At 38.0% G+C, this 17932-nt stretch overlaps 1 protein-coding gene across 12 annotated transcripts in view; it reads left to right on the top strand.

Moving 5' to 3' along the window:
- Positions 1 to 15532, top strand: part of TTLL5 (tubulin tyrosine ligase like 5) — a 254949-nt gene extending 239417 nt beyond the window's left edge. For all 12 annotated transcript variants that reach the window (XM_064486123.1, XM_064486125.1, XM_064486128.1 and 9 more), the window contains one exon: positions 14889 to 15532. In XM_064486123.1, the coding sequence (XP_064342193.1) occupies positions 14889 to 14911 (23 nt within the window). In that variant the 3' untranslated portion in view covers positions 14912 to 15532. The remainder of the gene's footprint in view (positions 1 to 14888) is intronic.
- The last annotated feature ends 2400 nt before the right edge of the window (positions 15533 to 17932 follow it).

Raw genomic sequence — 17932 nt, forward strand, 5'->3', positions numbered from 1 at the left:
GATCTTTGTTTCTCTCCATCCCTCTCTGCCTCATCTTCTTTCTCTCCAGCTTTCTCCATCTTCATTTCTCTTCACAGTTTCCTTAACCTCGCTCCTTCTTCTTTTCTTTACATGGTTTCTTCCATGTAGCAAGATCAGATGGAGAAGTATGATTTGAGCAGCAGCTCCAGCCTTATTCTTTCCATTTTAATGACTGTAGAGTAAAGAGAACGCTTCTCTTTCTACGTTAATATATATATATATATAAATCCTAAGGAAGGGCAGTGATTGGCTTGGTTTGGATGACATGACCACCTCTTTAGGCAATTGCTGTGGGCAAGGGGTTGGGGACTTTGGCCGAGTCTGGATCATCTGCCAACTTTTGTGATCAAAGGGTGTAGGACTAACATTTGTAGTCTGGCCATAATCACCTGATTGGAATAGAGGAGGTAGGTAGCAGTTCCCCAGAGGAAGTGAAGGGAGCTGATGGGAAGGGACAGATGCTAGGCAGACAGAAGCAATAGATTTCCCACTGCTTTCCACCCTTTCTAAATAGAGTACAGGAGACAAAGTATGCAGCAAATACTTCACATAATACCTGGAGCAGAATAAGGGATAAATCAATATATACTATTATTGACTATCTTCTTTTTAATTGTGGCAAAATACACATAACATAAAATTTACCATTTTATGTGTTGTTTACCAGAAATTGACACATTGTAACTGGCTATACTTCATTAAAAATAAAATAAGAAGCCAACATGAAAGAAAAAAAATAACCATTTTAAGTGTTCAGTGAATTAAGTACATTCACATCAGTGTACAATCATCACCACCATCCATCTCTCAAACTTTTATCTTGCACAATTAAAACTGTAGCCATTAAACACTAACTCCTGTTCCCTCCAGCCCCCACTCTAGCAGCACCACTCTGTTTTTCTGTCTCCATGAATTTGTCTACTCTAGATACCACACATAAGTAGAATCACCCAGTATGTGTCATTTTGTTACTGGCTTATTTAACTCAACATAGTGTCCTCAAGGATCATCCACGTTGTAGCATGTATCAGAATACCTTCCTTTTTTAAGGCTGAATAATATTCCATTGTATGTGTATACAACATTTTGTTTATCTAGTCAGCCATCGATGGACAGATGCTTGGGTTGCTCTCACCTTTCAGTGGTGTGAATAATGCTGCTGTGAACATAGGTGTACAAATATCTGTTCAAGACTCTGCTTTCAGTTCTTTTGGGTGCATACCCAGAAGTGGAATTGCTGAATTTTATGGCAATTCTGTTTTTAGTTTTTAGAGGAACTGCCATACTGTTTTCCATAGGGCTACACCATTTTATATTCCTACAACAGTGCACAACGTTTCCATTTCTCCATATCCTCCTTAACACTTGTTATTTTCTGTTTTTTTGATAGTAGCCTTCCTAATTGGTGTAAGGTGGTTGTAAGCTCTGTTAAATTGAACCTTGGTAACTGAGAATAATACAAGTGTCACTGACGGAATTAGAGCACTCAGTGATGTGAATGAGTGGGGCAGATAATACTGTTAGTATTTTATTTTTATGAATTCATATTTAGATTTTTTTCTTCAAGGTTTATTGAGATATAACTAACATAGAGCCCTGTATAAGTTTAAGGTGTACAACATAATGATATGACTTACCTATGAAATGATTATCACAGTAACTTTAGGGAACATTTATCATCTCATATAGATACAAAATTAAAGAAATAGAAAAAAATTTTTTCTTGTAATGAGAACTCTAAGGATTTACTCTCTTAACAACTTTCATTTGTAACATACAGCAGTCTTAACTATATCATGTTGTACATTATATCTCTAGTACTTATTTATCTTATAACTGGAAGTTTGTACCTTTTGACCACCTTCATCTAATGCCCCTGCCCCCAACCTCCTGCCTCTGATAACCACAAATACGATCTCTCTCTCTTTTTTTTTTAATGAGTTTGTTTGTTTTGAAGTATAACTGACCTACACTATGTCAGTTTCTGTTACACAACATAGTGATTTGGTATTTCTACACATTTCAAAATGATCATCATGATAAGTCTAGTTGTAATAGGTCACCATGCAAAGATATTACATAGTTATTTACTATATTCCCCACACTGTACATGACTATATATATATAATAGTGTGTGTGTATATATATATATATATATATATATATATATATATACACACACATACACACATACACAAAATACATACATACATACACATGATTAAGTTACTGGTCTGTTAAGTTCAAACACATTTTAACAACTCTGCATTTTTACCCTCTCCCCATGTTTCCTTTTTCTGACATCATATTGTACATCTTTTTGTTTTGTGTAGCCCTTAACAACTTATTGTGGATATAGATGGTTTTACTACTTTCGTCTTTTAAGCTTCCTGGTAGCTTTATACATGGCTGATTTACTGCCTTTACTGTATATTTGCCTTTACCAATGAGATTTTCCTTTCATAATTTTCATGTTTGTAGTTGTGGCCTATTCTTTTTTGCTTAGAGAAATCCCTTTAACATTTCTTTTAAAGCTGGTTTGGTGGTGCCTCAACTCTTTTAGCTTTTGCTTTTCTGTAAAAACTTGTGATCTCTCCATCATATCTAAACAAAAGCCTTACCAGGTAGAGTATTCTTGGCTGTAGGTTTTTCCCTTCATCACTTTAAATATATCATGATACTCCCTTCTGACCTGCAGAGCTTCTGCTGAAAAGTCAGCTGATAGTGTTACGGAAGTTCCTTTGTATGTAACTTGTGCTTTTCCCTTGCTGTTTTTAACATTCTCTATCTTTAATTTTTGCCATTTTAATTCCATTGTGTCTTGGTGTGGTCTTCTTTGGGTTGATCCTGTTTGGGATTCTCTGTGCTTCCTACATAGTATTTTAAAAGTCGAATTTGAGATGATGACTGAACATCAAACTCAGAAAAGTCTCAAAAGTCAAGAAGTCAGCGCCAGATGTAGAGTTTAACAATCATCCTTATAGAACTACCAGTTAAAACTGTCCATGATAAATTCTGTGAGGGAAAGGATCTCAGAAAGAGCAATAAAATGCAAATGAGAAAAAGGAGCCAGTGAAAGAATCCATGGAACCAGCCTTGAGAGGAGGCACCTGGATATTTCAGAATCTCAGACAACCACATAGATCAAGAGAGTGGGAATGACTGATGAACTCAGATGCTAAGACAGATGATATTTAATTACCTATGAATAAGATTTTGTTAAATTTAGTCATTTCCATATGAATACTGCCCTGTAGAGTCCTTGATAATTTTTGGAATGTTTTCATATGGATTATCTCACAGCAATCCAGAGAAGTACACAAGTTATTATTCCTATATTATGAGAAAGAAACCGAAGCTCAGAGAGATTGTGATTTTCCTAAGGTTACTGCTGATACTCTCACTTTCCCAAGATGATCAGTTTTGAGGAAGCTGAAAGCAGAGTTCAGAGATGCCCGAGTCAGAGGAGGTATGAGGTGTTCCCCACTGGTGCCTAGGCAGCTGGTCATCCCAGCACATGTGCCCTCCTTCAGTATCTCCTGGGAACAGTGTCTACTAACCCCTCTCAGCTTCCTCTAAACTACTAAGGAATTTGATTGTCTAGACTCCGGAGGAGTGGTTTTTAACCTATAGGTCATGACCTCCAAGTAGGTCATCAAATCAGTTTAGTGAGTCACAGCCAGACTCACGAGAGCCAGCGGTATATGCCTCTTCTCAGCCCTGCCTTCAGTAACTTCACGTTGCTTACTTGAACTCGGCTGTGGTGGAAATCAGCCAACAACACAAAGTCGGGGCTTTGGTTTGCTTATTTTACCACAGAGAGCCAGTTGTGAAACATTTACTAGCATACCACTAGTTGTAACCGTCATCGCTGACTCCCTCCCCCCACGGTGGAACGGAATGGAATAGAAAGAAAAATACCAGAGTCCTTCTATAATGAAAGTACAAATTGTTTTGTGAGACTTTAAGTCATAAAGAGATTTATGTGTGTGTTCATATGAGATGTATTTTTTACCACATGTTGCAGTAAAAAAAAAAAGTTTGAAAGTCACTGGTTTAGGGTCCCTTCTTTTACTTTCCTCAGATAATTAAAAGTCTGCTATTCTCCTGACGCTTTGGCAAAGAACTGGTATCCAGTGCCCTTTTTTAATTAATGCCATATCTACTGTAGGAGGAATGAGACTGAACTTTCATCAGGCTAGAAATAAGTCTTCTAAATAGGAAGGATCCCTCTGTACATCAGTTCTTTTGAACCCAAAGCTATATAAAAATTCATTCTTAAACCTCACTGAAGATTTTCACCAGTGAGCATGTATTTATCCTATAGACAGAAAATAATAGTCATTATTAAATTTCAAAGATTAGAAGGCTGGTAAATTTTTCATTTCTAGAACTATCCATAAAGAAATTAAATCTTTTCAGAAAGTAAAGAAACTTTTTGTGAAATAAGTTATTTTCCTTTTAATAATTTAGTGATTTATTTTATAAATCCAGATTTTATTTACATGTATATTTTATATAAACATATAAAAGACATTATACTTAATCTTACACAAAAACATACGTATCTCAAATGTGCTTAAGTGGATTGTGCTTCAAAACTAGATTGGTGTCGATAGATCATTGAATTAGATCCCAAGGACTTTGATTTAGATCAGGCTTGCAATTTTTAAATTTTCATAAAGAGGAAGTTAATAAATATCCCCTTATGCAAAAAAAAAAAAAAAAAGGCTCTCTGCAAATATGTTAAATGGTGTCTATCTCCATGAGGTTAAAAAAAGAAACCTTTTACTGAGTGACATCTGAAAGTCATTCAACTAGATTTATATGTTTCTATTCCATGATGTAACTATCTTCTCATCTTTGGGTTTGTTGTGATAAGAAAATAAGCCAGAATAAGGCTATCATGGTTTTTACTGGATTATAAGAACTATATATACTTTCAGAAATTAGTTGGGTACAGTTTTCTCAGAAGAATTACGCTTACATGTCTATGTGACTTTACAGTAGAATTCCTTAAAATAGCATTTTATTAAAACTATTCAACACTCATTTGCAAGTAGGAAGTAAGTCTCCCCAATGAATGGATACTTGAGCCGCATCTAAGATTTAAATAAGTGCCTATATTTTTCCTTAGCAATGAAGAAGGATTTTTGAGAGGGCATAAGAGCTCGATGGTGCTGCCGTGGTCGGTCAGCCCCTTCTCCCGTGTGACTGCATTTCAGAGTCACTCAGGGGCTGCCTCTGCTCTGAACAAACCCTTCGCAGCTGTGCCAGTGCCTTTGTGTCAACCAGGCAGGGTTTCATGAAATGGATCTGATGCTCATGTGCGTGTGTTGTTCATTCCTACATCCTAGAACTGTGCCCAGGAAGGTGAGGGGCCAGCAGGTTGGCCCTCACTCCCCAGCTGTCCCTTTCTCCTAATGTCACTCAGGATATAAATAAAGTGATTCATTCATTCTCTTTCTTCCCAAACCAGAATGCCGCAGAGTGTACTACCAGGGCCACTGAGATCAGTTGGAAAGGCCCTAGGGACAAATCTAAGAGGCACAGTTTTAAGTCTTTGCATTTAGGTAATTTTTAAAATTAAGTTTTAAATTTTATTTCTCTTAATCACTTCAGACCTTGGAGGAATAAAAATACCTCCAGTTACATGTTCGTGTTGTTTGAGGTCTGGGCTTTCTTTATTGGAGTGGAAGTCATGGTGGATTTCAGATGATCTCACTGGAAATGTGCATCCCTTTCCTTCAGACAGCTGACATGTGGTAGGAGCACTGGTCTGGAAGGTGGATTGCCACCTGTCATACCAGGCCTTTTGCTGTTTGCAGAAGTACAGTTTGTATTGTTAGTGGAAGTCTTTAACTTCTGGAGGAATGCTGCCATGCTATTGACCATTTCCCACATCAGCCAATGGAATATTTACCAAGCAGCCCCCATGTAAATACTTACATGGCAAAATGCTGGGAGCTCGGGTCATGTGAAGATTTGTAAGACATGGTCTGTGCAGTTAAAAGAGTGTAGCGGGGGAAATGAGAGACGCATGCAAGACATAGTCCCCTCCCCTCACCCTACCTGCACCGAAAACAAAGCTTAAGAAACTGTGATTTAGGTGGTTTAGGAAAGTCTGTCCACCATTCCGCTGGCAGAATGTATGCCTTAAAGTGAGCGTGGAGAATGCATCTGCTGTGCCTTCTCCATCCCTAGGTGCCTCTCATGATGTAGTTCACCTTGGCCAGTGTCAGTCATGTATAAAAATATTTTTATTTGCTATGTTAAAGTAATACAAGGCAGTTACTTTAATCTGGTGCTAGGCTGGAATAAAAACTGGGTTTGCTGAACTCTCTAATACTTGCCAAACTGGTATAATATATTTCACAGGTGCTTTAAGATTTTTAAGAGTAATTCAGATGATATTTTTGTTTACGTTGTTTACTGACTTTAGAACTAATCTAATAAGATGTAGCTTTATTTCTGATAAATGCCAAGTAAGTGTATAGACAGAAAATATGACCCATAGACATTTAACCAAAAAAGCAAGAAAGAACTTCCAGGCTAGGACATCAAAGCAAAAAAGAAGATGGCTTAACTTCAATGGCTGGTTTTCAAAGTCCTAAAAAGAAAAGAGCTGGGCTGTGATCATGGCTACAGAGGCAGTGAGGAGGACTATATGCCTAAGCTTACATTAGGGCCAACTTGTGGTTATAAATGAGCAGGGGAGAGTCCCCTACTCCATCTCACTCAGCATCAAGCTTCAACACAGGCTATTTCCTTTCAGTGCTTGAGTGGGTGGAGGTCAGGTGAGAGGGGAGGTTTATTTCGGTTAACCTTTCAATGGAGAATACAGTCCTTTGGGGTCCATCTTTATGTGAAGGGTCTCTAGTTAGACTCTCACCTTGAGATTTGCCTGCTGTCCTTTACACCTGCCATAATTCTGGTCTAGAGCTTCTTCGATCCCCACTCCTGCCTGGTGACCCAGTGCTTGGGTCATCAGGGCAGTAAAGGTCCACAGAACCACAATGTGACTTAATTCATATTCCCTAGGTGTCCCAAAGAACTTGAAACTGAGAATTTAGTTTAAGGCAGTCCTAAGCTAGTAGTGGCCCCAGGCACCCAATAGAATTAAATACATATTTTTTTCTGGAAAAATCTCCTTCAACTCAAATCTCAAATAACCCCATGGGTAAAGTTCTAAGAACTATGAGATCACAGTTTAAAATTATAAAACAAATAAGGAAACAAGTCACCTTAAGCAAAAGCCAGCAAAAATAACAGATAACAGTATTTGGCCTGCAGAGACTAAGATATTGAAATTACCAGGGATAAATTTTTTTTAAAAATTCTCTTATGTTTAGGGAAGTTAAAGGAGAGAGTAAAAGTATGAGTAAAACCAAGATATTAAAATTATGACCAAGCAGATTTGGAAAAAGAACTAAGTAGCGCTTTCAGAGTTGAAAAAAATATAGTCGTTAACATTTAAAAATCAACAGACGGGCTGAAATGCAGATTAGACCCAGCGGAAGAGCGATTTAATGAGAATGTGAAGGAATTACCTGAAATAAATACAGCACAGAGAGAAAAAGTGGTGGGAACCTGAGTGAGAAGCCCTGATAGATATCTAATTGGAGTTCTGGAAAGAAAAATGAGACAGGAACAATATTTGAAGAGATAATAGCTAAAATTTTCCCAAAACTCATGAAAGATAGACAGATGGCAGTGAATCACAAAAAATCCACACCTAGACACACCATACTAAAACTTTAGAATATTAAAGACAAAGGAAAGATATTTAAAGCCGCTAGAGAGAAAAGAAGCCTTACCAAAGGAATCCCAGTTTGATCAACAGCATATACTTCTCAACAGCAGTAGTGGAAACCAAAATAGAGCATAATGTTGCCATTGATGAAAGAAAGCAATTACAGAACCAGGAATGTATTTTAAGCTGTAATATCTTTCAAGGATGGTGATGAAATAAAGACACTTTTCAACACATAAACCCCAAAGAATTTGTCACTAGCAAATCTCCACAAAAGGAAAGAATCTAAAGAATGTATTTCAAACAGAGGAAGGTAATACCAGAAAGAGGTCTGAGATGCAAGGAGGAATCATGAGCAAAGAATGTATAAAAATATCGGGAAATATAAACATAACCTATGAAGTGATAATGTTCTTGTGAGGTTGAAAGGGGAGTGAAGAGCGAGTGAAAATATCCAACATCAGTGTCGTCTAAATCAAGGGCGGGGGTATGATCAGAGTTTAAGTAGTCTTACTTGATATTGTACAGTGAAAAGGTGACAATATTGATTAACTTCAACTTGACATAGTTAATATTTACAGATGTGGAAATGAATAGAATAACTACTAAAGGATTAGAAATGCAAAACTTCTGAAGTAGTAGAGAAAATGAGATGAGAAAAATAATAAATCCATAAGGAGGAAAAGAAAGCACAGAAAAGGTGGAACAGGGCGTGGAGTGTATAGCTCAGTGGTAGAGCGCATGCTTAGCATACACAAGGTCCTGGGTTCAATCACCAGTACCTCCATTTAAAAAAAAAAAAAGAAAAGGAAAAGAAAAGGTGGAACAAACAGAAAGCACAACTTAAGACCATAGAAATAAAAATATTAGTAATTATAAAAATGTGAGTAGACTAAATATTCCAGTTAAAGTCAAAGACTGATTCACTGGACAAATATTTACTGAACATCTGTGATGTGCTGGACACTACTGTAGGCACTGGGCACATAGCACAGAGCAGTGAACAAAACAGCCAAAAATCCCTAATAGGAGAAATGGACAGCAAACCAAATAAGTAACACAAATAGTGCAATAGATAGTGGTGAGTGTTCTAGGGAAGAAGTAAAGCCATGAGAGAAGATCGAGAATGAGGAGAGTCACATAGTAGTCAGGAAGAGTGCATCTGAGTAAAGACCAAAGGAGATGAGGGAATGAGCTGATGGCTATGAAGGGAAGGGAATTCCAGGCAGCAGGAACAGCATGAGCACATGCCTTGAAGGGGATCACAGCTGCTGTGTTTGGGAAATACAAGCAGCCCAGTGGGGCTGCAGGGAAGGGAGTGAGGTGGCGAGTGGGAATAAACGGGCCTCAGGAGATGCTGAAGAGCCAGCTCATGAAGGACCCAGTGAGCAAGGAAAGGACTTGCGCTTTCCATCTGAGGGAATTGCTAAGCCATCAGGCAGTTCTGGGCAGCAGAGTGCCTGAGCTGATTTTGGATTTAATGGGACCTCTGCCTGCTGCATCAGGTGGGGCAAGGTGGGAGCAGTAGAGATGGGGAGAAATGGTCAACCAGAAAAGGAGCTATTGTTAGCCTAGATTTTTTTAAAATCCACGTTTAGGCTGTTTAAGAGAGATATTATGTAAAACATAAGTATATAAAAAGTATGAAAAAAGAAGGTTGGAAAAAGGTATACCAGGAGGATGTAGTTAAATTCATCAGACAAAATAGATTTTAAGGCAAAAGCGTATCCAGAAATAAAGAATGTCAGTACATTATGGCTAAAAGTTCCAAAGATTCACCAGGAAAGTATTTTACCTTTACTTGTTGACTTATTTTTTTTAAGTTTTTTCTTGGGGGAGGAGGTAATTAGATATGTATGTATGTATGTATGTATGTATATATGTACATATGTATGTATTTATAATGGAGGTGCTGGGGATTGAACCCAGGACCTAATGCATGCTAAGCATGTGCTCTACCACTGAGCTATACTCTCCCCTTTCTTGCTGACTTATTTTAACTAGTATGTTTCCTGATTGTTAAAATTGAATAAAATGAACATTTATAAAAAATATATATATTGGGCAAAAATTAACAGAACAATAAAAAAAAGAAAAAATCCACTTTCATATTGGAATGCTTTAATATAACTCAGTAATTGGTAGGTCAAGCAGTCTGAAAATCAGTTACATTTTAGGAAACTTGAAGCACACAATTAACAGATTTAATCTAATAGATATATAGAGAACATCACTCTAAATTAAGTACATAAAACACATTCTTTGCAAACGTCCATTTGCAGAAACTATGTACTAGACCTTAAGTCACATTTCAAAGGCCATATTTCCTGATCACAATGCCGTAACAGAAAGATAACTGGAAAATCCTTATGTGTTTAGAAATTAAGAAAGAGTTAATAAAATTATCCAAAAAAAGATATAATTAGAAAATACTATTTAGCAAAACCTGAGGAATATTAAAAAGCAATATTAGAGGAAATTTTACACAGAGTACAGAAAGAGGAAAGACTAAAAGTTAATGTGCTGAGTATCTAGCTTAAGAAGTTAAAAAAAGAACAGCAAAATAAGTTCAAAGATAATAAAGATAAAGAGGAAACTAATAAAATAGAAAATAAACATACAGTTGAGAGAAACGAATAGGGACATTATTATACACCCTTTAGAGATTAAACATCTGGTAGGAAGATATTATGAATAACCTTATTCTGATACATTTTTAAAACTTTGGTGAGATGGATACAATTTTAGTATTTAACTTATAAAAATTTACTGAAGAAGAAATATAAAGCCCAAATACTTATTTAATTATTAAGAAACTGAATCAAGAACAAAAATCTTCCTGCAAATGCAACGCTAGGCTTTTATGGTTTTCCTGGACATCCAAGGATCAGATATGCCAATCTTCTACAAACTATTCCAGAGTAGAGAAAAAGAGAGAACACTCCCTAACTCTTATTATTATCTTAATATCAAAATCTAACAAGGACACTTCCCCCTCCAAAAGTTCTACAATTATTAAGATCTTCTTAATTGTGGATATAAATATAAAAAAGTCTGAATAGAACATTAGCAAACTGAGTCCAGCAATGTTAAAAAGACAATACATCATGATAAAGTTAGGTCTATCCCAGAGAGTCAAGTATTATTTAATATTTGAAAATTGACTAATGTAATTTTCTGCAGTAACAGATTTATGGAGAAAAAAATCATATGCTCTTCTCAATGGATACAGAATGAGCATTTGATAAAATTCAATATCCTTGTGACTTTAAAATAAATTCCTAGCCAACTAAAAATAGAAGGGAACCTAATAATAGAATACCTCTACCAAAAAAAAACTGACAGTAACCATCATTCTAATAGTTGGAAAACTTTGAAAGCATCCCCTTTAAGATGCAGAGCAAGACAAGGGTGCCCTTCACTTCTGTTGAGCGTTGTACTGGAAGTCCTGGTCAGTAAAGTAGAATAAGGAAAAGAAATGACCTGAGAATCAGAAAGGAAGGAGCAAGTCTGTCCTTATTCTCAGATAATGTAAATATATTTATATTTATTCTGATTGGAAACCCAAAATGAATGTTCAAATAAATTACTAGCTTTATAAGAGTTTTCCGAAATGAATTACATTTCTGTACCTTAGCAACAAACACGTAGGGTATGTGATTATAGAAAAGATCTATAATCATTTAATTATATCAAAGTTATAATCATTAAAGCATACAACATTCCTAGGGAAAAATCTAACAAAAGATATGTAAGACCTATTTTAAAAATTATAAAACCTATCAAGAGTCAATTAAAAAAACAAATTAATGGAGAGATATACATGTTCATAGATTAAAAATCAGCTTGGTAAATTGTCAGTTCTGCCCAAAATTGATCTATAAATTGGAGAGGGTATTAGTTGTTCATTTTTTTAAATTTGATGAGCTGAGTCTAAAATTTACATTGAAGAGGAAAGGGCCAAGAATAACCCTTGTCCTCCCAAAGAATGAGAATGAGAGTAAGAGGGCCATGTGTGACTTGTCTTACCAGATACCAAGAATTATTATCAAGATTATTATCAAGCTAAAGTAATTAAGAGAGTGTGGTGTTGGCACAGAATAGAGAAACCTGAAGCTGGTCTTCTATATGGGAACAGTATATGTCAGAGAGGTATTGCAGTTAAAGGAAGAAATAAATAATGCTAGGACAATTAGTTATTGTGTGGGAAAAAAGGAAAAATCTGTGCTTCATAAGTATGCAGTTTTAGGTTGGATTAAAGGCTTAAATATAAAAGGCAAAAGTGCCCATCTTCTATAAGACATTATCGGACCATATATTATGACTGTAATGTAAGGGGAAGATTTCCTCAATTAGACTGAAAAAATACAGACTAGAAAGGTGAAAACTGATCAGTTTGACTTTGTTCCAATTAAGAACGTCTAAGACACCATAAAGATCTTGTGGGGTTTTTGTTTTGTTTTCCTTTTATCCTTAAGTCCTTATCTATTAGAGATGCATTCTAAAGTATTTATGGGTGAAATGATGTGTTATCTTGGGTTTGCTTTGAAGTATTCCAGGAAGAAAACGTGGGGAAAGAAATGAAACACGAATTATAGGACATCGATAATTATCAAAGCTAGAGGGTGGGAGGATGGAGGTGTCTTATATTATTCTAGTTTTTGTGTATGTTTGACATTTTTTCTTTTAAAACGTTTTTCAAAGAAACCATCTACTTTTATGGTGACTGCCCTGGATTTTCTAGATGTCCTAATATTTTTGAAAACTCATTTTTCTGAAAAGTTCCCTTGTTAATGTGTATCTAAATGCAATCTAACTTTTATCTCTGAGTAGGACTTTCCTTATAAATTCATAAATCATGAAGCATCCTCTTTAAAAAGAGATACCCTACAGAGAGTGAAGAGATGAGTCACAAACACCTTCGCCTGGGAAGGTATTCGTAACATACCTTCAAAAAATTAGTATCCAGATATTAAACAAAGAACTTTAAAAATCAGTAAGTAGTTTCTTAGATATGACATCAAAAGTATAAGCAACACAAGAAAAAAAAAGACAAACTGGACATCATAAACATTTTTAAATTTTGTGCTTCAAAGGACACTGTCAAAGTGAAATGACAACCCACAGGATGGGAGAAAACATCTGAAAGTCATGTATACGATAAGGGACTTGTGTCTAGAATATGTAGAGAAGTCTTACAACCCAGTGATTTAAAAGATACTTGATTTTTTAAATGGGCACAGGATCTGAACAGACATTTCTCCAAAGAAGATACACTGTGCCAAGAAGCATGTGAAAACATTCTCAACATCAGTAGCCACTGGGGAAATGAAATCAGAACCACAGCAGAATACCACTTCCCATCCACCGTGATGGCGATAATCAAAAAGACAGAAAATAACAAGTGCTGGTGAGGATGTGGAGAAATTGGGAGAATACACTGCAGATATGATTTGGCAGGTCCTCAAACCATTAGAATTACCATATAACCCAGCAATTCCGAATACTCTTATGCATATAACCCAACAGAAATTAAAACATATATCCAAACATAAAGCTTTTACATGAATGTTGATAGCAGCATTATTAATAATAGCCAAGAGGTGGAAGCAGCCCAAATGCCTATCAAATGATGAGTGAATAAATAAAATGTAGTGTGTACACAAAACGCCATAAAAAAGGAATAGAGTAGTGATGCCTGCTAGTGAATGACCTTTGAAAAAATTATGGTAGGTGAAAAGAAACCAGACATTAAGGACCACATATTATATGATTCCACTTGATATGCGGTGTCCACAGTAGACAAATCTATAGAGACAAAAAATAGATTAATGGTTGCCTGGGGCTGGGGATGAGCTGTATGGGGGTGAGGGCTAAGAGAGGTGGGGTTTTGTTTTCTTTCAGTTCTAGACTTGCTTGTGGTGATGGATGCACAACTCTGAATATACTAAAAGCCACTGAACTGCACACATTAAATGGGTAAATTGAATGGAATTATATCACAGTAAAGCTATTTAAAAACATCAAGAAGCAGCAATTCACTTGGCAAAAGGCATGTCCAGGCATTTCACAGAGGAAAAAATGTGTGCTCAGTGCTAGATACCTGAAGAGATGCTCAGCCTCATTCCCAGTCAGGTGAATCCCAGTGGAAACCACAGTAGGATGCCATCATATCTTCACCTGTTCGCAAAAATTTTAAGCTCAGGCGATACCACTTCTCCTCCGTAGAGGAGGGGAAGCCGAGGGGGAGCTCATCCGCTGGCAGAGGGGGTGTGAAGTGGTGCAACTGCTTTGGAAAATAATCTGGCATTATTTTTAGAGGGTTGAAGATGCAAGTATTTATGTCCCCAGCAATTCCACTCCGAAGTATCTATCTAAAGAAATCCTTCCAGTTGTGTGCTGAGATCACATATAAGAATAGTCACATAATAAAATAGCACTATAAAATTCAGAACCACATAAAACTAAACAATATAGTATTTACATATATATATATATGAGCTAAATAAACTTTTTAAAAAGCAAACAAGGAAAGGTTAAATGCAAAGTTAAGGGTAGTGGGAATGGGGAAGAATTGGGAGGGTCTCACAGGGGATTCAGGGTAATGGTAATTTTCCTTCTCTTACATTGGGGGGGAGGGCTGTAGGTGTGTGTTTTGTGGATGGGGGCAGGGGGTACAAGGCAGAATATTTTCTGACAACCTGACATGGAGGGAAGATTTAGACAAACTCTGGAGCTAACATAGAGCAGATTTTCTGTGCAGTTCAATATTGAATGCTAATAATGCTGACCCTGAGTTTCTAGAAAAGGTTAATATATTTAGCATCTTCTATTTAAGAAGCAAAAAGGATGAAATGTTTTTATGAGGAGTAGGGAGAAAGCGAAGAAAACTACAGCCAAAAAAAAAAAAAAAAGGCAGCAGAATGGAAGTGTTTTAGAGCAGTTTCCAACAAAGGTGGTTAAAATGAATAGTTTTCTACTGCAAAGTGATCGTCATTTATTTGGGCCACAGCTACTTTGTACTTCAGCAATGCTAACTAATCCAAACATGCTGTAAATTACTAAACCACCACACACCCGTTTCGGACACTTAGTGGCTGACTCTCTTTTTCAGATCCTGCTCACACTAAACGATGAACCACAAACCGGCGGAGGAAGAACCTATTCACTAGTCCCACTACTCCTGGGTGCGTGACTGCCATCCACCAGCACTGCAAGGGGTGCAGAGTGTTTTTTTGCTGCCTCAGTCCCCAATGCCTTCAAGCAGAAGTGGCAGTAGATTGTTGCCTACCAGCCAATCCAGACTCTTCCTGAGACGACAGGAAAACATTTCAGCTAGGTTTCGATGGACCTTGGCAGTGGGGACATTCAGCTGATGCATTATATTACCCCATCAGAGCACACGTGTATCTTTTACCCCTTCTGCCCCCTCCCCAACCTGCTTAGGTCTCCTCTGTCCCTCTCCTGCTACCGCACAGAGATGATATAAAAGAGGCTCTTTGGCTATTTGCATTTTGCTTCCTCTTCTTTTCCAGATTGCAGTATTAAGCTTTACCTCCTACAAGCCTAAAATCCCAACAAAAGTATCTACCAAAGTTGTTCTTCCCTTTCCAGAGGGTTTAGGGGGAAGGGGGAGCTTACATCACAAGTCTCCCAGAAAGTGGAGGAAAGTCGGTGTGCTGCTGACCACATGAGCCATGGTAAAGGCACCCTTTGGAATTACTGATTTCTAAAACTAATAAAGTAAGTCTATTTTTATTTTCTTTTTTTCCATTTACTAATTTCCCAACAATCAGTATTCACAAATAAGACAAACGGGACCAACTTCTCATTTTATTTCATTGCTGGGCAATTTCTTTAAACTTAGTGAAGAAATGTGAGCTGTAAAGTGATGTTTTATTCTTATATTTGGTTTCAACAGATGGTGGGTCCAGGCTGCTCCCGAGGGGCCGCTCCCACACCTGGGGAGCTGGTGCTGCCAGTGCCTCCTTTATCAGACCACAGCAGACAGGCCCTCCGGTGGCACGTGAATCTGTATCCCATTGCACAGCGTTGACCTAAACAGTTCATCAGAATGAGGCAGCATGGCCCCCTGGCTGCTTTCTGCTTGACCTCTGCTCTCTCGCTTCCTCACCTGTCCTATCCTCTCTCTGGCTTCCGCTGGGGGAACGGTTGACAGGTGGGCTGCGAGAACCCACTGAAGGTATATTTAGCTGCCCCAAGGAATTATTAGGTGAGAATCCAGCCTCTGGGGTTTCCACAACAAGGTGCTATAGATTCAGCATGGAAGTTCCAAATGAAAAAGGACACCCAAAAGGCAGAGAGAAGAGGGGCTCTGTTGCCTTTGGAGTGAATGAAAGCAGGCTTGAGCTCAGTGAAGAACTGTTCATTTGTGAGGGGTAAAGTCTGTCAGCTGCAGGAGAGAAGAGAGAATGCATTCCAGATGTTCCTGGTATTTCTGGTTAGTAGTTTGAGGACCATCTTAATTGTTTGCTAACTTCGTTATAAATTGGTTCAGAGGCAAATTAGAACTCCCTCCTAATCTCCTGCTGATGTATAGAATTGGGAAATAAGATGTTTGGGGAGACTCGCCATGTGGGTCTTAAGAAAAAGCATAAGATGGTTCAAGCCCAGTAAAAGACCTTTTAGACCAGAATTGCCCCAGGTGACCGTTGAATTGAGTCCTCCAGCTGATCTCTTACTGCGTTCACCAGGTGCTGACCAGGCATCAGACCAGACTCCAGGTCTCTCCCTTCATTTACCGAGGTGCTTTAGTGTCATCATTTCTGGCACTGGACTTCTCCTGGTAATAAACCAGGCAAATCACGTGATCCTCCTTCCAACAGCAGTGTCCCTCCTTATACTTCCCCACAACAAGCGTGTATTTTTAAAGATGGACAGACGATGGTTCAAGTTTCTGTACTGCCTGTAAGTGACGTGGAATGAGGAGTCTGGATTTCAGACCCCTGCCCTTGTTTGTATCAGCTGATTAAGGTAAGAATAGAGCTCTAATGAAAAAACACTTGGAATCACAGTGGGTCTGTTTTCTTTGGGCTGTTTCAGGAAACCCTGTTTGTTGCCTTGATTCATGATGATGAACCATAGGCCAACATTCTAGTGATGTCCTGCGAGGCTGGATAAAAAGGAAGGTTATTATAGGGCCAGGAAGATTTTTTCTCTCTTCCTTAGTTGAGCCTCAAGTGAGGATCAGTGATGTCAGGTGTAATGCACTGCTTTTCAAAATGCAGTTTTTAGGCAGGCTGAACCCTGCTCCAGTCCTAAAGACTTCTCAAAAGCTGCAGCTTGAATTTGTAGATTTTAAATAAACACTTGGGTGATTCTCATGCCCAGTGAAATTTGAGAATGGCTGCCATCAGTGAATAGACTGAAATTTGGGATAACGTTGGCCACAGCTCAGGGGCTAAGTATGCTGCATCCCTTCTCCAGACCCACTGGCTCCCTTGAGTAAGATGGAACATAACCCCACCAGCCATGATTTTAGGGCAGGGACATAGCGCCTGAAATACAGTGAAAGCAAAGGAGTGCCACATGGGATGAAGTCTGAGAGAGAAGCTCTTAGAATTGGCCAGGCAGAGACAAAGCAGGAAAAAAGTCTTGGTGACCAAACTCAGGAGTTCAGTTTGGGAAAAGTCCAAAAGGAGTAAGGTACATGCACACCTAGCCACACATACACACAGAGGCACAGACATATTGTACACATCCTTCACCCTGCAATTTCAGCTTCAGATAGACTTTTTTTTTTTTTTGCCAGTGGTAAAGTGAAGGAACATGTTTTTCAGGAGCTGCTGGATGGTTCCTCACTCACTGCAGATGGTCGCTTCATGTGGATATACACCACAATAGAATTAATTCTGCATTGCTCTGGCATCCATGACCTCAAAAGAGAACAATAGTATTGTGCTTTTCTTGCTCTCTCCCATTCCCAGTTCCCTGACAAGGGGCCCATCCTCTGAAAAGGGGTCCCTGTCGAGCTCTTCTAGGCTCAACCTGAGAACAGCGTTAGCCTCATATTCTTAAGGCATTTGCCACAGTTTCTCTAGTTCTCAACTGATTTGGAGGGTGAGATGAGATTTTCAAAAATGATGATGTTGGTAATTTATAGTGAATGTACAGACCATTTCCACCTGCAAGGGTTCA

Source organism: Camelus dromedarius, chromosome 5, assembly GCF_036321535.1.
Source record: "Camelus dromedarius isolate mCamDro1 chromosome 5, mCamDro1.pat, whole genome shotgun sequence".
Taxonomy (NCBI): Eukaryota; Metazoa; Chordata; class Mammalia; order Artiodactyla; family Camelidae; genus Camelus; species Camelus dromedarius.